The sequence below is a fragment of the Fopius arisanus genome, unplaced genomic scaffold (genome assembly GCF_000806365.1).
Source record: "Fopius arisanus strain USDA-PBARC FA_bdor unplaced genomic scaffold, ASM80636v1 scaffold00015, whole genome shotgun sequence".
Classification (NCBI taxonomy): domain Eukaryota; kingdom Metazoa; phylum Arthropoda; class Insecta; order Hymenoptera; family Braconidae; genus Fopius; species Fopius arisanus.
Genome location: NW_011887754.1, coordinates 1,157,403 through 1,178,807, shown reverse-complemented (window position 1 = coordinate 1,178,807; position 21,405 = coordinate 1,157,403). Strand labels below are relative to the sequence as shown.

At 36.6% G+C, this 21,405-nt stretch overlaps 5 protein-coding genes across 12 annotated transcripts in view; 3 read left to right on the top strand and 2 right to left on the bottom strand.

Moving 5' to 3' along the window:
• Positions 1-68: 68 nt before the first annotated feature.
• LOC105263547 (uncharacterized protein C11orf70) lies at positions 69-2,454 on the top strand. Of its 2 annotated transcripts, none has more exons than XM_011299809.1 (5): positions 69-220; positions 288-363; positions 473-718; positions 822-994; positions 1,295-2,454. In XM_011299809.1, the coding sequence occupies exons 1-5, from the start codon at positions 126-128 to the stop codon at positions 1,473-1,475; spliced, it is 771 nt and encodes a 256-aa protein (XP_011298111.1). In that variant the 5' UTR covers positions 69-125; the 3' UTR covers positions 1,476-2,454. The 2 variants fall into 2 exon arrangements, with proteins under 2 accessions (XP_011298111.1, XP_011298112.1); XM_011299810.1 differs by having other exon boundaries at positions 107-195.
• Positions 2,455-5,125, bottom strand: LOC105263640 (uncharacterized). The gene is made up of 6 exons (XM_011299966.1): positions 4,992-5,125; positions 4,596-4,834; positions 4,366-4,486; positions 3,034-4,223; positions 2,705-2,877; positions 2,455-2,568 (listed from the first exon to the last, which is right to left on the bottom strand). Exons 1-6 carry the CDS (start codon positions 5,123-5,125, stop codon positions 2,455-2,457), a joined length of 1,971 nt encoding a protein of 656 aa, XP_011298268.1.
• LOC105263550 (probable phospholipid-transporting ATPase IF) lies at positions 5,066-19,601 on the bottom strand. Of its 6 annotated transcripts, none has more exons than XM_011299818.1 (21): positions 19,370-19,601; positions 12,951-13,055; positions 12,535-12,789; positions 12,315-12,467; positions 11,864-12,159; positions 11,529-11,743; positions 11,109-11,395; positions 10,685-10,864; positions 10,401-10,548; positions 10,192-10,334; positions 9,861-10,100; positions 9,653-9,795; positions 9,366-9,525; positions 8,950-9,258; positions 8,653-8,839; positions 8,425-8,570; positions 8,248-8,351; positions 7,957-8,170; positions 7,769-7,879; positions 6,987-7,267; positions 6,398-6,605 (listed from the first exon to the last, which is right to left on the bottom strand). In XM_011299818.1, exons 1-19 carry the CDS (start codon positions 19,370-19,372, stop codon positions 7,820-7,822), a joined length of 3,348 nt encoding a protein of 1,115 aa, XP_011298120.1. In that variant the 5' UTR covers positions 19,373-19,601; the 3' UTR covers positions 6,398-6,605; positions 6,987-7,267; positions 7,769-7,819. The 6 variants fall into 6 exon arrangements, with proteins under 6 accessions (XP_011298116.1, XP_011298120.1, XP_011298118.1 ...); XM_011299816.1 differs by lacking the exon at positions 19,370-19,601 and adding an exon at positions 18,318-18,394; XM_011299819.1 differs by lacking the exon at positions 19,370-19,601 and adding an exon at positions 17,040-17,122.
• On the top strand, positions 13,286-18,323 carry LOC105263548 (oxoglutarate dehydrogenase Nc73EF). Of its 2 annotated transcripts, none has more exons than XM_011299812.1 (8): positions 13,286-13,620; positions 13,814-13,881; positions 13,945-14,226; positions 14,409-14,619; positions 14,707-15,137; positions 15,212-15,547; positions 17,080-17,364; positions 18,052-18,323. In XM_011299812.1, exons 1-8 carry the CDS (start codon positions 13,344-13,346, stop codon positions 18,253-18,255), a joined length of 2,094 nt encoding a protein of 697 aa, XP_011298114.1. In that variant the 5' UTR covers positions 13,286-13,343; the 3' UTR covers positions 18,256-18,323. The 2 variants fall into 2 exon arrangements, with proteins under 2 accessions (XP_011298114.1, XP_011298113.1); XM_011299811.1 differs by lacking the exons at positions 17,080-17,364; positions 18,052-18,323 and adding exons at positions 15,617-16,115; positions 16,191-16,421.
• A 688-nt stretch (positions 19,602-20,289) lies between the features above and the next one.
• The window catches only part of LOC105263545 (mitochondrial folate transporter/carrier), a gene marked incomplete at its 3' end in the record, with an annotated part of 3,369 nt that continues 2,253 nt past the window's right edge, over positions 20,290-21,405 (top strand). Inside the window, 1 exon segment of the mRNA XM_011299807.1 lies at positions 20,290-20,616. Coding sequence (XP_011298109.1) covers positions 20,436-20,616 — 181 coding nt within the window.

Sequence of the window (21,405 nt, the reverse complement as noted above, 5' to 3'; positions counted from 1 at the left end):
GGGAGGGCGACACGCAATGGGGGTGTCTGCCTCTACGAACGTCAGTCCTCTTTGGATGGAACCGCTGTTTTGATCGATCGACGTTGTCATGGCATCAGTTTTAAATCGCAAGAGGAATTTAAAAGATGGAGGTTGAACCCAAATACACATTTTTCCTCGCACCCGAGAAGAATTATCCAGGATTAAATGATAAAAGTATTGCACAATTAATTCAGAAATGGTAATGAATAAATAAAAGATATCGTTGTCTTAGCAATTTTGTTTATTCACATTGTTCATTATTTCAGGGGACTGAATTTGATGATTCAAAATTTCGTGTTCAATGAACCTTTTCATCAGTACCACAAGTATTTGCTGGCAGAGGTAATTTATTTATTGAACGTCTTCTGGCATAAGTCTATTTTAATTCTTAATCCGAAATGAAATGTTAGAGTTTTTATATTTTCTGATGACTACTTCGTCCGTTTTGCAGGCATTTTTCAAAAATAATGAAGTATCAAAATATTTGAAAATATGGGATGGAAAGTATTCATTCTCAGAGCAGGGAATCGTTGCTAATGAAGTAGAAATCAATCAGATCCCCTGCACAGTTCTATCAATGGAGTTTTTTGAAAGATTAAAAAATCCCGAGAACAATATTGTTTACAACTCCGGAAGTATTCGACAAAAATGTGAGGAGCAAATCGATGGGATTTTCGTGTCTGACAATCTTAGAAAAGTGAGGGAATTTTTTTTTCGTGTATTCACCGATATTCTATTTTTACTCCGCTTAATCGATAATTCTCCAGTGGAATGAATCTCTCAGGAGTGAAATTTTATAGATGCTGTTGGATGAGGAATCCAATGAGTTCCGTTTATTCTCGAAAACGGAAAGAACAGAATTCATTTTTAAAATTTTTCAAATGCTGATCCTTGGAGGGGAGTATTGCCAATACGAGGAGCAATTGGAACCTTATCTGGAGTGTACGAAGAAGATTTATAAGGATCTCGTGAGGTCTGCTAGTAGATTTTTAAATGATTATCGAATATCTGATTTATTTATTTAAAGGAATATTCTAATCCCATATTTTTCGTATTTCTTTTCGGACTAATCAAGAGGTCCGCTACTCACAATTCACAAGTTTTCCCGACAATTTTCAAAAAAATTTATTCCCATCGATTTTCAAAAAAAATTCATTTTCATCGATCTTCAAAAAAAAATTCATTTTCATCGATTTTCGAAAAAAAAATATTTTCATCGGACTAATCAATCAATTTTATTTCCCCGTATTTTTATTTTATCGAATTATTTCAGAGTCCATAAATTGGAAGACACAAATACTCCAACGATTTCTACAATGATACTCGAAGTAATCGCAAAGAGAGACGAGCCATATTTCCCAAAAGCTCCCACTCACAAACAGAACATTGGATTTCTATTGATCGATCGTAACACCCGTGAAATAACGACACTCCTTCATCAATTTGGTACATAAATTATGAAATTTCCACTCATTAAGCTAATAGATATAGGATCAAAAAAATAATTAAAACAAAAATTTAAAATAATTTCCAATTTATTAATAATATTCAAAATGATTCATTCACAATGAAATTGTCGTTACAACAATTACCTTTGGTTTTGTTCTTTGTCATTGATCTTAAATTAATATCATCGTCCACTTTAGTATTACGTCAATATCGCAGAATTGATGTATGATTAAAAAAAACATTTGAAAGAAAAATACGATTTAAACTCGAAAAGTTCAGCCTAATATAATCAACTTAAATGAATCGAATGAATTAAGTGAAGAATGAATATTACAAAATCAGTTATCTTCAAGTATTTCTCTGGTTTGCTTCAATTGGTTTTGGTTTCCAATTCTTAATCCTGCTAAATCGCTTTGCAAAACTTCTTCAATATCGAGAAAATAAATCACAGACTCGTATTTTTTCCCCCTGAATTAATCAGGAACGGTAAAAAAAATGTATCGCAATTATAAAAGAATGGAATTGGCACGTAAAACCCCCTTTCAATATTAATTAATACATTACTTAATCACAGCACATTTGAATAATTACTCAATAGTGAAGTGGTGAAGAACAAAAGATTTTAGTTTATAGAATTTTATGGCTTTCGGCTTATTCTGCAAATATCTTTGAAAGGAAAGAAAAAGAGGTGTCAAGATATAGTGGTCCATTACATTTCACCAGAATTCTGGCTCCGGACAAATCGGCTATATACATTGTCAGAGTCACTCCTCATGACGATCAATTTTCATTGCTGCTGTTTTTTAACGTAATTCGATATATTAGGCCCTTTTGTGGAGAATTTTCTGGTGGAAAGAAAAAATCCATGAAAAATTTTCTGTGCGGAGGGAATTGCCTTCAGAAATATTTGCAAAATCAACTCTAATTTTGGACCACTCGAATTTAACCACTTCGTCAATGAATTCATTCAAATAATTGATACGCTTATCCTGGCGAAGTCTCATCTTTGCAGTAACAATATTTACGCAAGTGATGGAATTCATGCTCGACACATCTTGCTTGAGATCCATATTTGTTTATCCTACTGACGTGCGATATCTGCGGACAAATAATAAATAAACAAGAGTCTGAGTACGAAAATTTTCAAAAGCAGATATTTCCATTTTTGTTGGGAACGAGCGAATTAAGATCGATCATCGTAATTTGATAGGGCTATTTTCGTCGGGGAAATTACCTTTGTACTGAACGTGTTATTTTCGACGTCATGATCGATACTGGCCTCAAAGAGACCACCACCAGGTTGGGTCCTTACTTTCAATTGATATATCTCATGTGTTAATCGAGTTTTAGCACTGAAGTCACCAATAAATCCGTCTTTATCCCCCGACTGTAGAAATTTGAGTAATCCTAAAATAAACAAATAAAAAAATAAAATTGGGAAAAAAATTATTACTCTGATAAGGTGTCATCCATGATCCCGTGGGAATTTCTGAATATTTGCGAAATGAATAGACTATAATTGGATTGCATTCGAATTGCATTTGAAATTTTTTCTGGAATTACCTTTCGTCGGGATGAGTCTTGCAGCCCACAGAATCTGATCCAACTTCAACACTTCACATATATCTCGATGATCCTCACTATAATAATTGAGGAATTTAATGAAGCTGTTGGCAGCGATTCGAACAGTGGAATTCGTTACTGATAGTTCTTCCCAGGCCAAGCAGGCACACCAGTGAGGCTCGATAAAAGCATCAGCGCAGGTCCTATCCAACGGAATTTTATCGAATAAACTGATATCACGTTGGCTGAGATCAGCCACCTGCGGTGTCTTCACATTTAAAATACTCTCCAGTGTTTTGTGAACATCGAAAGGAGTTGAGAGGTGTCGAGTGTTGTAGACGAAATTTGCGTAGGCCTCAGGGTGAACCTGTTTAAACCAGGGTGGAAATGTAAACGAGAAAAAGGGGAGACGTTCCTCTTGCTTCCCTGCCAAAGTATTCCTGATCTCTGCAAATCTGTGACCATGATCGCTCATCAAGATGAGAATCGTGTTGTTCAAGTGTCCCTGCTCCTGCAAATCCTTGACCCACTGATAAAGATCATTATCAGCCACTCCAATGTCATTGTAGGAGTCATGCGATAATTCTCCATGGAATCCAAACACGAACTTCGGTTTGTCACGATAAACATTATAAATATTTTTAATGTAGTTCAACATCAGCATGTGCCGAGGAATTCCACCCAAGCAAAACTTCTTGGAATTCCTAAAAAATGGAGATGCTGCTAAATAGAATGTCCTCATATAGTGGTCAGTAGGTTGTTGATCGAATCCCTTCAATCTGTACGTAAAAGTCCCAATATGATGCACATCCTCCATGAACCCCGTGATGTATCCATTTTTTTTGTACTCCTTCCAGATGAGTGGGTAGACGTCAACATGATTTGCTTTTGGACCCATTCGTTTACGAGTCTCTGGCAATTCCAATTCGATTTTTCCTGTTAAAATTGGAATGAGGGCTTGAGGTGTGCCATCACCTATGATGTTATAGCCCTCGAGTACTTGAGTGTTGAGATTTTGTTTCAAGTAGTGATAAGTTTTTGGCAGCTTTCGAATAAAGGTATTACGGGAGAGTGAGTCGAAACCGAACATCAGAACATTCAGTTTCATTCCAGTGTCTGGAACATTCGCCCATGATGTCGACTTCATGACATCTGCGTCTTGTTTCACTCCAGCCAATACACTGTGCCATCTGGAGCGTTATAAAAATCCACGTGATGTTAATTCCCGTATTTATCATATAATAAAAAAAAATCCAAAGGACTTTTGATGATTTGATTTGTCAATGCAATTTTATCAAGATTTCAGGACATCTTATCATTATATATACATACTGTTTTCCACTTGATGCTTGACATTTCACGTCTACAAAATCGCTCAGATGAAGAATATAAACGTCATCGGATTCCTGAGCAGGACTAAGCTGAACGCTGTAGTCATCCAGTCTGAGGATCTCTTTAAATATAAAAACCAGAATTTACTCCGTCAAATTATTTCCCGATGAATTTTCGTCAATGTTTCATGAGTACTCATGACATTGGATATGAATAGACAATTGTTTTACCACTAAAAGCGCACGTTATGGATCCATAACGTTCCACTGCCTTCTCTTGGATAGAAAGTTTCGATCCCTCAACCGTTACCCAATCCTCAGACGAGCAATTAAGAGGAGGTACATCATGAATGAACTTCAGAATTTCCGGATTATTAACGTCTAACTCAGGAAGCTTGCATGCCTCCACACCATCATCCAGATGCTGCTTCTGACTCCCAAACTCTTTTATCAATTGCGACATGTGCAGTCTACAGAATAAAACGTGAGAAATTATATTCTATAATTAAAAAAAAAAAATACTTGAAGCTGTTTGAAAGAAAAAAAAAGCGACTGTTAAATCTGAATGAATAATCATCTCCATTTAATTTAATCACGTTATTTATAAATAATTTATAATTGACTTACAACTTTTCATTGTTTGACAGATCATTCTCTCGTAAGCATAATTCAGACCTCAATACTTGAATGACACAGAAGACCAAAGCTGTCAGCAGAATGATGATAATTGGACGTCGGAAGTGGCGTGATGCTATCCTCATTTTTTTATTATTTCAATGTTATACCTGAATTGAAAAATACCATGATTAATTAATTTATCAACTCAATAAACTCGGATGATGACCGAGATCATGACACACTGAGAGAATAATTCTTCTGCTGAATTTATATACTTCAGCCAATTAAATATATCTATCATCCAATATTTATATTCAAGCATGTGGATTTTCGTCGATTTGTCGGATGTCGATTTTCGTTTTTCGAAAATATAATCATCGTTGGTACAACAATTAAAAATATCACATACATCTTTATCCAAATAATCTCTCATAATTCGGTATCCCGCGGGATTCCATGATCAGTCTACTCATTAGCGAAAGGATTTTAAAAGTTTAAATTTTTATAATTTCCTATTATTTCTATATAACTATTTCCATGTCCTCCATTTTTTATTATTCTCCTTTCCATATTAACGGCTTGCATTTATCTTCATTATTGAAAATGTCACGTAGAGTTGACCAGAAGTAAAAAGATTGCCTTTGTCGTGTTCTTTGCCATCTCTTAACTTTCATAAGTGACTAATGCTATTTTTTATGATCTCGCAATTCCATCCGACTCGAAGCTCCGGATGATTGTGGTAATGGTAATTATCAATTAACCTTTCATGATCCCAAAGACACTAATGCCTTGATAACTTCACTCAGACCTGCGCTTGCATTCTCACACTGAATTATTCTCTTCTTACTATCGAACGATCAATCAAAATATTTAAGTGGATAAAAATTATTGCAATTATGTATTGATTATATTCGTCGGTAAATTCTGTTATAAAGTAAGATAAACTGATTAAAACAAATGCTAAAACTCATTATCATTTAACACATTATGTTGGAGGCGGGATAATGATAACGACATGCGAAATTAAATTCACATGGAATTAAAATTATTTCGATACTATGTTTCAATTAACAATATTCGCCAATAGTATGGGCTTTGTCTTTATTTTTTTATCTATAGTTTAGCCAGAGCCTGAGGTTTTTTACTTGTAAATAACGTATACATAAAATTATCTTGAGACTGAAACGTACAAAAACATGAAAAATACGTGAAGTAAAAATGCTATCACTGAAATAATTTGATTTATCAAATCATTAATGATATCTCAGGAATTTGTAAAAAATGATAAACTATCGGTAATAATTAATTCATCATCTCATTAATTCCCAACAAGCGATCACTCAACTGAAAAATATCCAGAATAACTCGAGGTCAACATTACAAGATTTATTCACCCAATCATTTAGTAACTCACATGAAGTTTTCCAATGAACTCGAGGTCTCCCGTTGGAAAACGAAATGAAAATACAAACATGAAGAAAATTATAATCCAAGTGAATAGCACTTTGCACTCGTTTGGTCTGTGATTTCCATTTCACGTGCTACTGAGGGAATTTCCGAAGCTTCGATTCATTCAATGATATTTATGAGAATTTAATTACAACGGGGAACGCAGTTGTTGGGCTATCGGAGGTAAAATAGAATCATTAAAAATAGCAATCAACCGGGAGGCGGATTTAAGGATATTCTACACCCTCTCCTCCAAAATTCCCCTTCCTTGAATTTTTCTCGTAAAATTGGAATGGGATTGACATGAAAAAATATTCCATTCTTGCTTTCGTCATCACCTAATTTTCAAACCGGTGGTAATATTCCCCAGCGTTGTTTCTAAATGTTTAAAAATAATCACAAAACATTAAAAAAAAGGCACATAAAAATTATCGCGCCACCACGACACATCGCGAGCCATTAAACAACAAAACGGACAAGCGTTATATTTTTTTTTGTCAATCCCATTAATAATTACTTAGAAAAAAAATGTTAAAATTTTGAGAGAGTGCGTACATCCGGTAAATTACACCGGTTGTAATTTTTTCGTAGATACAACATAAACCGAGGTATTGCCACCGAATGCTGGGGGGTGGGTCGCTGATATGTGGATTGTTGGTGCACAGACTGATTCCGCGTGTTCAAGTTCTCACAGTTTGTAGCCAACTGATAGAACGGTGGATTTTCTCGGCGTCTGCGTCGTCCATTTCCACAATGTTCAACCCGGCCACATTGACGTTTATTCCTCCCTTTCCTCCTCTCCTTCACTTCATGCACTTCGATCCGCCTTGCTGAGTCTACACAAAGTGTTCACATGCATTTGTTGATGGGGGAAATTTATTGACCGGCGTTGAGGGATAGGGGATCACTCCCCCACGGAAGTGCAACCCTCACCATTTAATTTCGAATTCATTTCGAAATATCAATGGTTCACATTCAAGACTGAGGAAATTGGATTGGGTTGACGATTTAATGATTATGCGGCAAGTCTCTCTGGAAATAGTCCATTCGCTGAATCTTGTATTGTGTATCGTGTGCATTTAATCAATGATTGCATAATCATGTTGTACCTTGCGATGAGCGATTCAACTCTAGAGGAAATCTCGGTGGAGTAATTCATATCGCGACGGATTTGCGGATTTTTCATATTGATTAAAAAAATTATGGGGGGGGGACTTTAGGGGGGGACTTTAGGGGGGGACTTTAGGGATTTTTTTGCTCGACACTTAACGCATTCGGTTATCGCATGATTTTTTTTCCGTATATTCTTTCAGAAAAAAAAATCGAATATTATTTACCTGAAGATGAAGTTAAGCCAAGAATGATGAGTTTAGTTCCAGAATCTGGATTCACGAAGCTATTCTGAAGGAGAAATTTCCACGCCATGGAACGAAGTTAAATCTCCTTTCCTGATAAAAAAAAAGTGATCGTTCAATTGGATTGATATTTTCTTTTTTAAATATAACAAATAAATATGAATATTCACTTCTGTCGATGGTACACTCCATTCACTGTAATTATCCTGAAGATTTTCTTCCCTTTCATTCTGGTAACTCAATTTTATCGGTCGCGATCTGTCGTACACAGCGACGAAACAAGTGGGTACAAGACAAATTGGCACGATAATCATTGTTAAAAGCCAAAAGGATGGAGATAGATAGAGTTTGTGAAAGACCCAGTACATTCCTCCACTGAATGGCCTGAGAGAATGAAAAGGGACCATTAAAAATGGGACATTACCAGATTTGAAGGTAAAAAACGGTAAAATTTTACTCACGGATTTAAAGACGAATATAGACTTGTAATTACGAAGAACGCAAACTCTGAGAAAACAATACTCCCAACAAACGGAACGGTCCAGAAATAACTCCGCAAAAGAATCTAAATAAAAAACAATAATAATAAAAAATGGTCTCCTGTGGCTATTTTGAGCTTTCAGTTTTGGTCTCAGTACCTGTAAATTCGTGACTAGAGTAACCATGTGAAAAATACAAGTTCCAAATCCATCGTAACCAGCGTCGGTGTTGTCGTAAAGATTTACAGGATTTGTTCGCCAAAAAAAGTAGACAGAAAAATAAATCACACATGTGTGCCACACAGCTGCAAAATAAGTTGCAATCATACGCAATAAGTGGCACCATTCCGAGAACATAAAATACCAAAATCGCTACAAAATGATTACCTGTTAATAACCAAATGATTGTTTGATAGATAGACAACAGGTAGTTCTTCTTATTTAGTAGATAATACTGGGAAAAACGTTTTAACGTTTCTGCTGTGTAATCTTGCTCGAATAGGCCGAACATGAGAACAGGGAGGGACGTAAAAAATAAATTGAATCCCATGAGAAAAATACTAGAATAGAGAGCCTGAAAGAATAAGAAGAGATAAATTGAGTATAAATTCCTCAAATAAATTGAGTGGCAGTCGAATCATTGATTCGCATATTCCATTTCGGTCAATAATTCCTGGTGTGTACCTGAGACGAAAATCCACTGTGAAATCCGAATAACAGCTGTGGAGTTATGAAAACGATATTTTTGTAGAAGAAATACTGCGTTAAAATACTGAGCCTGATGTAGTACCAGTGTCCATGGACCAGCAGTGCTTTTTGGAGATGCATGAATTTTGAGAATGCGAAATCCGCACTCATCGTGGCTTGTCTCCCCTCTTTCCCCATAATTCCAAGTCCCACATGGGCTTCCTGGATCATAGAGACGTCATTGCCCCCATCGCCAATGGCCGCAGTCAGTGGACGTTTTTTGGCGTTCTTCACTAAATGAACAATCTTTAAAAAAAATTTGAAAATTGCAATTTCCCTCGTTAAATTAATTCTTATTTCTTAATCTTAATTCCGTAATTATTTTTTTTATTAAAACATTCCAAGTGCATTACTTCGGATTTTTGAAGTGGAGACATTCTACAGCAGACGACAGCATCACAGGACATCGCCACAATTCTCAAAAGCTCGGGGCAATGTTTTATTGCAATTGTTAGACTAGATCCATCCATCAACAAACCATACTGCTTACAAGGTTCTAATTTCAGTCTTCGCCTGAAAGAGTAGAAACTCGAGTAATGGAATAATCTGAGTCAGAAGAGATTATTCGAATAATTGTTTAAATTATTTCAGCCATAACTGGACCATTAACTCAGTAAGAGAATAAATTTCCAAAACTCACTCGAAACTAGTCAACGTAATGAAACACATTTGGATTGTGATTTTGCCCATGAGTTTTAAGACATCAGTTCCACTTTTGAAGTGTCCACATGAAAATGCTATGTTCTCCGCAGTCTCTGCTTTATCTCCAGTTAAAACCCAGACCTGATGGAGGAATATCGTGAATAAACTGGCCACATCGAATAATATTAATTGCACCCATGAATTACTTTGATTCCTGCTACCCTCAAAGCCTCCAGAGTCTCTTCCACCCCCTCCTGTAGCCGATCTTCAACCCCAGTAGCTCCAAGCAATGTTAAATTATTCTCAATCAAATGGTAAGCTTTGTCTATCCGTTGCGCACGATCAGCTCCAATTATTTGTCTTGCTTGTTCAATTGCTCTCGATAATTTATCATATTCTGCAATTGTTAATTTTTTGTAGGCCACAACGAGTGTCCTGAGTCCTCTCTAGAATTAAATCAAGTGCAACTTGATAATTATTTTTCATGATAACTATAATCCTATAATAATAATTATTATTATTATTATTATTGTTAACCTTGGAAAAATCTGCCAAGTGACTTTCAGCCTCTGCAATCTTCCCATCGGCAATCAGAGACAACATTTGTGCATCTGCTCCCTTGCTGTACAACCAGAGATCTCCAACCGAATCTTCAACGATTACTGACATTCTTTTTCTGTCTGCAATAGCATAATTATTTTTCAGATCTCTTGATTTTTATTTTTAATTGATATGATTATTTTTACCTGACGTAAATTCCAACGTTTCTAACTTCGTGAAGAAGAGAATTTTTTCTCCAATTTTGAGTTCCATTTCATCTCCACTGTATTTCGTCAGAACAACACCACATCTTGCTGTCGCTTCCACCAGTGCTTTTTCATCAGCCGAAGCAGCCTTTTATTTAATTAGTAGCAAATGGTTAATTTCAATTATCGTTTTCTGACTTTCATGAATATTCTAATCATTGAAATTTGTCGAGTACAATTTATTTCAATTATCTAATGAGGGAATTATCGACGAAAATTTTCACCTGATACTCTGGTAATGTTGGATCCATCAGGAGAGAACTATTGACTCTTGTAATCGATCGCTGCCTGAAACTCTCTCGGAAAGCTGTTCGTTTCGCTGCGATGCTCTGCATAAGGACCCGGGGCGCGACGTGAACGGAATGGCAAAGTGAAATGGCAATCATAAAGTGCCAAATTTCAGTCTAAAAGTAAAAATAAAATATTCCAAAGCAATTATTTCTGATGAACTGCAGAATCCCATCGAGTTCCATCAAGAATTCAATCAAAAAAATTTTAAAAATCCACTAACAACTCCCCGAAAAAATCACCAATCAATATTTTCATAATTAATATGATATAATGGCTGTTCTAAAATTTTGGGAGGTGATGGAAAAATAATTCAGGCATTTAGCCATTTCGCCTCACAATATTTTATGGAAAAATTACCGGCCAAGTCTGAATTTTCACTGCCTCCCTCTCATCGCCGTTTTCAGGAATGGAATACAGTTTCCCATTACAATCTTTTTCTAAATACATCTTGCCATCGATCGAGCATCGTCGAAATACCATTAAATTCTCCGTGAGAGTTCCAGTTTTATCAGTGAATAGATACTCCACTTGCCCCAGCTCTTCATTCAAGTCAGAAGTATTCACCAGTGGATGAAGATTCTCCCTGTCATCGTCCATTTCCTTGTCCCATCGAAAAAAATATGAGCCAAGGAATTTCTGGAGTTCTACAATTTTTCATATCAATTTTTATAATTACCGCCCTTTCAATTAAAATAATTGAGTGACAGTTCTGTTAATTTTGGTAATTCTGGTTGAATTAATTGATTGATTTGAATAATTTTTATTTGAGGTACTTACCAATTGTCACATACAGAGATATGGGTACCAGATAATTGTATAATACTGTAAATGTCAAGATGTTATTCAGTAGTTTCGAAAAATTAACGGTTTCGAATTCACCGAGGTAGCTTCGCCACTCCTCATTAACTTCGATGAATTCCTTGAGGAGTGTTGAAGCCATGATCTCAAACACCATCACGAAGATGAAGAAAATCAAATAATTGTTGATCGATCTGGAGGAAATAAAAAATAAAAAATAAGTAATTGCTGACAGAAATGAAGAATATACGGTTCGACACGATTAATTAATATTGTTAATTGATTTAATTATCATTATTCAATTTTCTTCTTACTTTTCAACAGTGGAAAATTTATTCTGGTTATTTTTAGCGTTTCGTGATAATTTCGTGTCTCTTCCAGTGTAAACTGCTGTTCCAATGACAAAGTCCGTGTTTTTCAACCGCGAGCCTCGGAGAAGTACATTGTCAATTGTCAAAGATCCCGCGAGGAACTCATCACTGAATTTCGCCTCAATGTTCCCAAAGAATTCGTACAAATTGGCAAGAGGATGCTGACACGTTACAGTAGCTTCCATCACGATCACCTCCTCCAGAGATTTACGAAGTGTTAATTTTGGCACTTGAATAGTCTGCGGAATCATAAAAAAATTTCAATGCCTCTAGTCGAAAGACTCATCTCTTTTATGCATTCAAAAATTTATTTGAGAATTGACAAGATAAAAATTGTTACTCGTTTAAATTCACTGAATAATTATTTGCCGATTACTCGGAATGTTTTATTCACCTTTAAATTGGTTTCTCCATCCAGATTAGAAGTTGTTACGTAACAGCAACCATTGGATTCACTACTGTGCAGCAAAATGAGATCACAGGGGACTTCTTCATCCCTGCAGACTTTGACCAAGTCCCCAACAACAATTTGTTCACAATGGATCACCTGAAATATATCAGACTGAGTAAAATTTTAAAAAATCCTCTTAGAATTACCCGATCAATCGGTCAACCTGGACGCATTTATTCCTGATTACTGTAACTGGAGTGCAATTGACCCGATCATCTGAGCGTTTCCTCTGAAAATCCTCGTAGCCCTGTTTGCCAGCTGTCACAAGAATCACGAAGAGAAGAGGTAGAAATGTCGTCAGAGGAGACACCGGAGATTCAATTGACACAGCAATTATCCCAGTCACGAGGAAATAGAAATTAGCTACCCTCCGGAACTGCTCGAAGAGATTCTTCGGGATGAAATTCCAAACTGTGTACTAATTAACACACGACGTCATCAAAATTAAATATAATTTCAGGAAATATAAACAGGGATTAATGAATAATTTTTTTATTTATTATCACGCAGAAAAAAAAATCAAATCAATGGAAAAAATAAATCTCAGGATTCTTTCGATTTATCAAGAAAATTTTTTACCTTATTAGATTTAATTCTATTGCGTGGATAAATTGTGATTGATGGGTCATTATTCGAATGAATCGTGAAGATTCTGTGCTCGGTGAGGATCGACGCATTGCTGCCCTGAAAATTAAAAAAAAACACTAAAATTTATATGTATTAATAAAAAAATACGCGACAGCTGCATCAATGCCACTCCAAATTCAATTTCAAGCCTGTAATTTCGCGCAGAATTCCAAGAGAATTTTCGCGGGTTCGATTTTCCCTTGATATTTTTTCCCTTCGAAATTTCATAAATTCAGAACAAATTTCTTTTATTCAATTAATGCGCTAAATTCAGTTGACAGGCGTAACGTCAAAATTTAATGCAGAATGATCATTAAATTTGGGGAATAAATTATTAATGGGAAAATGTTGAGGATTGTGGGACGATGGGAGAGTGGAATCCTCTGCAGATGGTGTTCGTCGCAGGGTGTCAGGTGGAAACGAGGGGCTGACTCTTTTCTCAACCCTAACAATAGCCAATACATAGAGGGTATGTACAATTCTTGGTTGAAGGACCCCGAGTCCGTCGGAGAGTCTTGGGACCGATATTTCAAGGCCACTGGGTCTCCACCAGAGGTGAAATCATCTTCAGCAGTCAGACTCTCAACCAAACCTTCTAATATGCCATCAGCTCAAATGTCAGGTGCATTTTTCCCTCTTTTTCCTTTTTTTCATCTTCTTTAAAAAATTCACAGATAATCGCTTCTTTAAAAAATTCAATAATATTGCAATATCGTAATGAAGGGTTCTGTTAATTGTTGAATCCTCAACTGATTTGAGTTCAAGTCCAGAATTACCGGAGAGTAATTACTGATTTTTATTTATCTCACAATCAGAAATTAGCCCACCTGGGGGCTCGACGGAGACGACCCTGGACATCGATGCAACGATTCGTGCATATCAAGTTGAGAAAATTAAATTGAAAAATCGATAGTATTGATTGAAATGGAAAAAATTATTGCAACAGGCTCGCGGACATCTGATAGCGGATACAGATCCCTTGGGCCTCCAAAATCCGGATTCAGCGAAGCTCCAGGGAACCTTCAACTTACCACCAGCTGTGGTAGTTCGTCAACACTTGAAGGGAATGACAGATGTTGATTTAGACAGAGAATTTCCTCTCGGCTCCCTCACTGTCATTGGAGGGGATAAAAAACGTCTTCCACTCAGGGATATTTTAATGAGACTTAATAAAGTTTATTGCGGGCATTTGGGCCTCGAGTACACATTTATCCCAGACTTCGGACAAGTACGAACAATAATCTAATTTCCTATAAATTTTCATTACAAAATTATTTAGGGAAATCATTTTCAACCTCCTTTCTTGATTGTTCGATGACTTTTCTATTTGCAATATAAATATATTTCCACGGATTTAATTTTGTCATTACGCTATCACGATTGCGATTGAAATATGAAATCCGAGTGCAGCTGGACTGGTTGAGACATAAATTCGAGATCCCAGGAGCTTGGGAGCTGCCACCAGACCACAGAAAAACAATTTGGATGAACGTGATGAGAGCAGTGACATTCGAAGGATTTTTGGCTAAAAAGTATTTGACAGAAAAAAGGTTCGGCCTCGAAGGATGCGAAGCATTTATTCCCGCACTTATCGAGTGCTTCGAGACATCCGCAGAAACCGGTAAAAAATCATTTCATGGATCTTTCATTCTACCGAATTCATTCAATCGTCACACTAACAATTGAAAAAAAAACCTGATAATAATAGGTATTGAGTCAGCGGTAATTGGTATGGCGCACCGAGGACGATTGAATACTCTAGTGAACGTTTGCGGAAAACCTTTGGACCAGTTATTCACTCAATTCAATCCAGTCCCCCTCGAGGGCCTTGGATCAGGAGACGTGAAGTACCACCTGGGGACCCATTCAGAGAAAATACTAGATCGTACAGGGAAAACTCTGCGAATTGCAATGCTAGCAAATCCCTCGCATCTGGAGGCAGTGGATCCACTAGTGGTGGGACGTGTGAGAGCAGAACAAGTTGCCCTGAACGACTTGAAGAGTGAAAAGTCACTGGCAGTTCTGGTCCACGGTGATGCTGCATTCGCAGGACAGGGGATCTGCTACGAAGTGATGCATTTAACTAATTTACCGGATTATACAACAGGAGGAGTCATCCACGCAGTCATTAACAATCAAGTATTATTTTGAATAAATGGACATGCAGAGTTGAATAATAAAAGATGATTGATCAATTGATTTTCATTATCTAGATCGGATTCACTACGGACCCAAGGTATTCCCGATCTTCTTCACACTGTACAGACGTCGGTAGAGTGGTCAATGCCCCGATATTTCACGTGCATGCCGATGATCCTGATTTGGTGGCATACTGCAGCAGAGTAGCTGCTGAATACCGATCTGTTTACCATAATGATGTCGTCGTAGATATCGTCGGTTACCGACGTAACGGTCATAATGAGATGGACGAGCCCATGCTAACTCAACCACTCATGTACAAACGCATTAAAAATCATCCAAACGTACTCACTATTTACACCGATAAATTAGTGAAAGAAGGAATTATTGACGAATCTTTCGTTAAACAGGTACTTTACATTTTCGTTATCACGATTTTTTATCAAGTCATGTTATAGTATAATAAATAAATTATGCAGGAGATAGAAAAATTTCGGGAGCATTGCGAGTCGGAATTCAAAAAAGCCCAGAGTATAAGTACAATGCAGATGAAAGACTGGCACGATGTCCCTTGGACTGAATTCTTTGCTAATCAAAGTCCGGATAATAAAATTCCGTCAACTGGAATTGATCGGAGCGATATAAAGAGGATATGCGAGGCTTTTTCGACAAAGCCAGATGACATTGATCCTCACTCGCAAGTTTTCAGGGTTTTCGATAGAAGGCGAAAGCTTGCGGATGCTCGTCAAGTGGATTGGGCCGTTGGTGAGGCTTTGGCCTTCTCCAGTCTCCTCAAAGAAGGTCATCATGTCAGATTATCCGGTGAGGATGTGGAAAGAGGCACTTTTTCACATCGAATGCATATCGTTCATGATCAGAATAGGGATAAAACTTGGAAAAATATGCTGAATAATGTATTTCCTGGACAGGCGTTGTACACTGTTACCAATTCACCGCTTTCGGAATATGGAGTACTGGGTAAAATCCTCTGGTTTTGTAAATGAATTGTCTAATTATTTTGAGAATTAATTAAGAATGTTCGCCACTTTTCAGGATTTGAACTAGGATATTCTGCATACGATCACAATACTCTGACTATATGGGAGGCTCAGTTCGGCGATTTCGCAAATAATTGTCAGGTGAGGGTCTCAAAAAAAAAATCTTGTCTGTCAAAAACTCCGGAATGACACGAGGCAAAATTCTACTCATGTGAATATTTTGAAAATCAAATGTAAAATCAAATTTTTCACAGCACTCCACATTTTTTTTTCTGCCATTTTGTTTTTTTTTATATATTCAGGTGGTGATAGACTCTCTCCTGTGCTCAGGCCAATCGAAATGGGGTAGGCAAGTAGGTTTAGTGGTTCTTCTTCCTCATGGAATGGAGGGCCAGGGCCCAGAGCACTCGTCAGGTCGACTCGAGAGATTTCTCGAATTATGCGACGATGATGCTACTCACGTGTCCGAGCAATTTGGAAAATCTTCCTCGGGCGACAGTCCGGAGGACATCATGACCCGACAACTCTTTGAGATCAACTGGATCATTTGCAACCTCACAACACCCGCCAATCTCTTTCATGCCTTTAGGAGACAGATCCTCATGCCATTTAGAAAACCTCTGGTTTGCACTTGTCATTTTTCAAATATATACTTTCTAACTGCACTTCCTCAATATCGCGACTGGTCTTTCATATTATTCCACTGGCTCGCTATTTGCTATCGTACATACGTTATCTCCTGCATGAACATGACAACCGATAAGGATAGTTCTTGAAAAAAAAATGAATGCCCGCATTATTTCAAAGTATCCATTAAAAATTGCGTATTTTCCATTAAAATTCAATCATTTATGGGAACGCTTCATACGCATATTAAATCACTTGTGCTATTTTACAACTTTACCATTTTAATTTAATAATCTTGTATGTCCCTTGACGATTAGATCATAATGACTCCAAAATCTCTATTACGACATCCAATGGCTCAATCAAGTTTCGACGAATTTGAGACTGGCACAGCATTTCGGCCGATGTATCCCGACAAAACGACGAGTCCAGAAAAAATAAAGAAAGTATTAATTTGCAGTGGCAAAGTGTATTATGATCTGGTCGCAGCGAGAATCGAGCAGAAACTCGAAGATCAGATAGCAATAATCAGGATTGAGCAGATCTGTCCCTTCCCATATGATCTTGTAGCTAGAGAGGTCTCAAGGTTCCCCAATACCAAGGTGAGACGACCCAGTGAATGGATAGATTTGTTCTGTCTCAATGATGACAGAATAAACTATTTAACATACCAATGAGATATCACGTCACACTATTACCTGGCTGATAATATTAATGAACAAGTAATTGTTCCCGTCATCCCAGGATACCTGTTTCAGGCCCCTCCATTCCCATTCCCACTGATTGTTTTTTATAATCAATGTAAAATATTTATTCCCACTTACTGATATTTTTTTATTGTAAAAGAGTCTGCCAATGATCAACTAGAGAATTTTATGGTTGCCCAGAAAATTTTTGAAATTTCGAAATGCATCGTGATTCCTATTCATTGCTTCGAAAATTTCCTGCTATAAAATTTTTCGATTAAATGCCGCTGAATGTCTTTATGATAATTTACACACAATTCCTCTCATTTGAATTTCAATTTGTAAATTACTCATTTCTTCAGATAATTTTTTTATTTATGAAGACAAAATTCTTATTAAATCAACCGTGAAAAAATTTCACGACGAATTTTCTGCGGGTTATTTTAATTGGTTTTATTATTCCAATATTAATTCGGTATTAATATTAATAAATGTTAATGAATTGGAATTGGAAGCCAGAACTTTTCGAGAAGAAAAACGATAATTGTTCTTTTATCACAATCGGATTTCGAAATTTCAAAGTTTCATTATCTTTTTTTTCAGATAATGTGGCTCCAGGAAGAGCACAAAAATCAAGGTGCTTATCACTACGTTCGAGATCGTTTGGCAACGGCCTTGAAAGTGCCCTTGGAGGAGATAAGCTACGGTGGTAGACCGCCTTCATCAGCCCCAGCAACCGGAAGCAAAATTATTTTTAAAGAACAGTACAATGACATGCTGAATGCCGCAATGTCCATTATCCGATGAAATCATCAAAAAAAAAAAAATTCCATTGATAATGTACTTCCAAATTTATCAGTCTGACTCACCCCAAGGCACAGGTATCTTCTATGTTTGTTAAACCAACGGAGGGATGTATTTTTCTGCATTAAATTCGAGTCACCACTATTCGTAATCACTCAATAAATCACGGATGCTCTATATCCTTTCCGTAAAATTACGATGGGATTGATGTAAAGAAATATAACGGTAAAAACTTTTGAAATTCAATGGATTATATTTCCCCGCTTTTATCAATGATTTAAAAAATATATATTCAATAAATTATCGGTATTTCAGGTGTTATAAGTCTGTTACAACCATTCTATCATCTCCGAAGGATGAAAAACTACTGAGAGAATCAACGGAGCGTTAATGATTGTCGCAACACCAACGCACAACACCAGCACGCGTATGAATCCTAATGAGTAATTCGCACATGGAAAATACGAACTGTTTATTAACTCATGAGATACAATAACCATGTATTCTTCATTTATTGACCATGAAGGAGATTTTTTTAATACGCAGTGTACCTCAAAACGACGCGTAATCGACGAAGAAAGTAAAAGTTTAATCGAGTAACCGATGGATTACTATTCATCAGGGGAATTTTTTAATTACATCTTCATGTAATCTTCATTACATTTCTCAAATCGTCATCTCGATAAAATCATAGATGAAAATTAATATTAACATGCACCTAATACACGTGTATTTTTTTTTTTACTGAATATGGGTGTGCACGTTGATCGATGCGCGAATCGACCAGGAAAATGCTAAAACAGGATTTAATTTTCCTGTGAAATTGATTGCCGTCAATCAATCTTTTCCCGTATATCCTCCAAGAATTACGCGATTTTTTATTTTTTGTACATTTATATAAATATTCTTATAATTTAATTGGAATATTTTTTATCCGATGAAAAGACCTTTAAAGGCCTTTTCTGGATATCTGATTGCATTTATCTTCACGTAATTGAATGCAAAGTGGCGAAAAAGTAGGAAAAATATTGAAGTAAAATGAGAATTATACAATGCAGTCTTTCAGCGTCGGCGCATGGTGACGCATGCAAAAAGTTTAACAATTAAAATGACTTGCCATTTTCGAAGAGTCGATGCAGATGTATTTTCGAGCCTATTTGGTAATTGTCAGGAGTAATTACACAAGCTTTTTTCATAAGACGATGAAATTGTTCTGCGCGTTTAAACGATGGGAGATGGACTGACTCAAGTATCCGCTATGATACATTTCTTTATCTCATAGATTGTTAACGCCACTTTTTCTGCGAAGTGTTTGACAGTATTCTCTATAATCGAAGCTCAGAGATAACGCTGATACTAGGAAATTAATTCTGTGTTTATCAACGGATTTTGCAAAATTGGATGATCAAATCTTACTGCATGGCTCAACGAGAGGATTCTTAAATAAAAAAAACTCAAAAATTCTCACACTGATTGACTATTTGAAATTCGAGTTTTTGAAATTTGCATCGTTTAAATTTTCAGTGAGAAAAAAATGAAAATTCAAAATGGTCAATCCAAAATTCAAAATGGTCAATCGAAAATTAAAAATGATCATCCCCATGCCCTTCCTCATTACCACGATAATTTCTCTGAATGAAATGTCATTATTTCCTAAACAGTCTTTTTGATTTTATCCAGTCACGATCAATCAAGTGAATTTAAATCTTCGCGGACTAATTTAGTGAGAAATATGGTATCAATAGGGACCCTAGGTCGCAAGTTCGAAATCCTTGAACATAAAAAACAGTCTGTTGACTGCAGCAGTACTTGTTCCACTGGGAAGTGGAAGCCGACAATCAGTAAAATCCAGAAATGCGGATCAGTATGGCGGCGTTCGGCGTGCGCATTGTGTCACCAGTTGCGTAATAATAGTGATAAAATAGCCGTAACCCTCGTGATTCTCGCCAGAAATACTCAAGACGTTTCGCAAGTGTCTTAAAATCCCATCGAACCCCACCAATAATCCATCGATCATCTTTTGGTGAGGTTAAATCGCCGAAGGCACGGTGTCACTGGAGGATACACTGCTATGTCGGAGGGTCTCGGAGGAATTCGCTAGTAAAACTGAAAAAAAGGATGAATTCACGAGTTACGATAGCCAAGGAAAACGTGCTACAACGGTAACGAACACTCTATCTTCCATGGATCAATTGAAGATTGATAAAATGTCGACGATCAAGACAAATGGCACTGGAGCTGCCAGAACATCTCTTCCTGTTCTCAGTCATTTTAAATCTGAACATCTTGTTGCTGGATTCTCTGGGGGAGTCGTTTCTACTCTTATGCTGCATCCCCTCGATCTAATTAAAATTAGATTCGCAGGTGTGTACTTCATATTTTTCCTCTTTTAACAACTGACACATCATTCCAAGAAATTTTTTATTATCAAGATGAATCACGAAATAAACTCGTCATTTCAGTTGTCTGACGAAATATATTTTTATACTTTCTGTAATTTTTTATTATTCTTCAAATTATTGGACAGATGTGGCAATTATTGAACGGCGGTTTTTCAGATCGTTTGAAATTATTTGGACGTATAAAAAAATCGAGGATCTTGGTCTCAACGAAAGAAACTGGTGGTTTTATTCGATAGAGTAGAGTGTAGTGAATAATTCTTTTGGTTGAACCACGTGTTTCTGAATTTGACCTCAATTCGAAGATTATGACAGACCTGACCTTGCAGTCACTATCACTCGCCATGAGAGAATGTCTTAATAATTCTATATTATTCTTCCCGACGAATCCGATCGCTGGAAAAATTTCAACATCACGTGTCAAAATATCAGACAAAAAAGGAGTCAATCGTACAATATAATGAGTAATTACCCGAGATTTCTGTGATTATTTCCGGTCAAAGAACTTTACCCATATCACGAGAAAACAGACAGTCTACCACAAATATGAAAGTTCTTCGTGACCTTTACATCTCTACATTTGTTATTACTTCACCATTCACGTGAATTCCATCTGTCGTACGCCACGTGGCTGTATATATTCACCTTGTGACGTCAATTTATCGAAAATAAACTGCTGACGGTTTTCCCATCGTGGGCAAATCGAAATTTCTAGAATTTCCAATGATTATCTTTCAACGAAATAATTAAACAA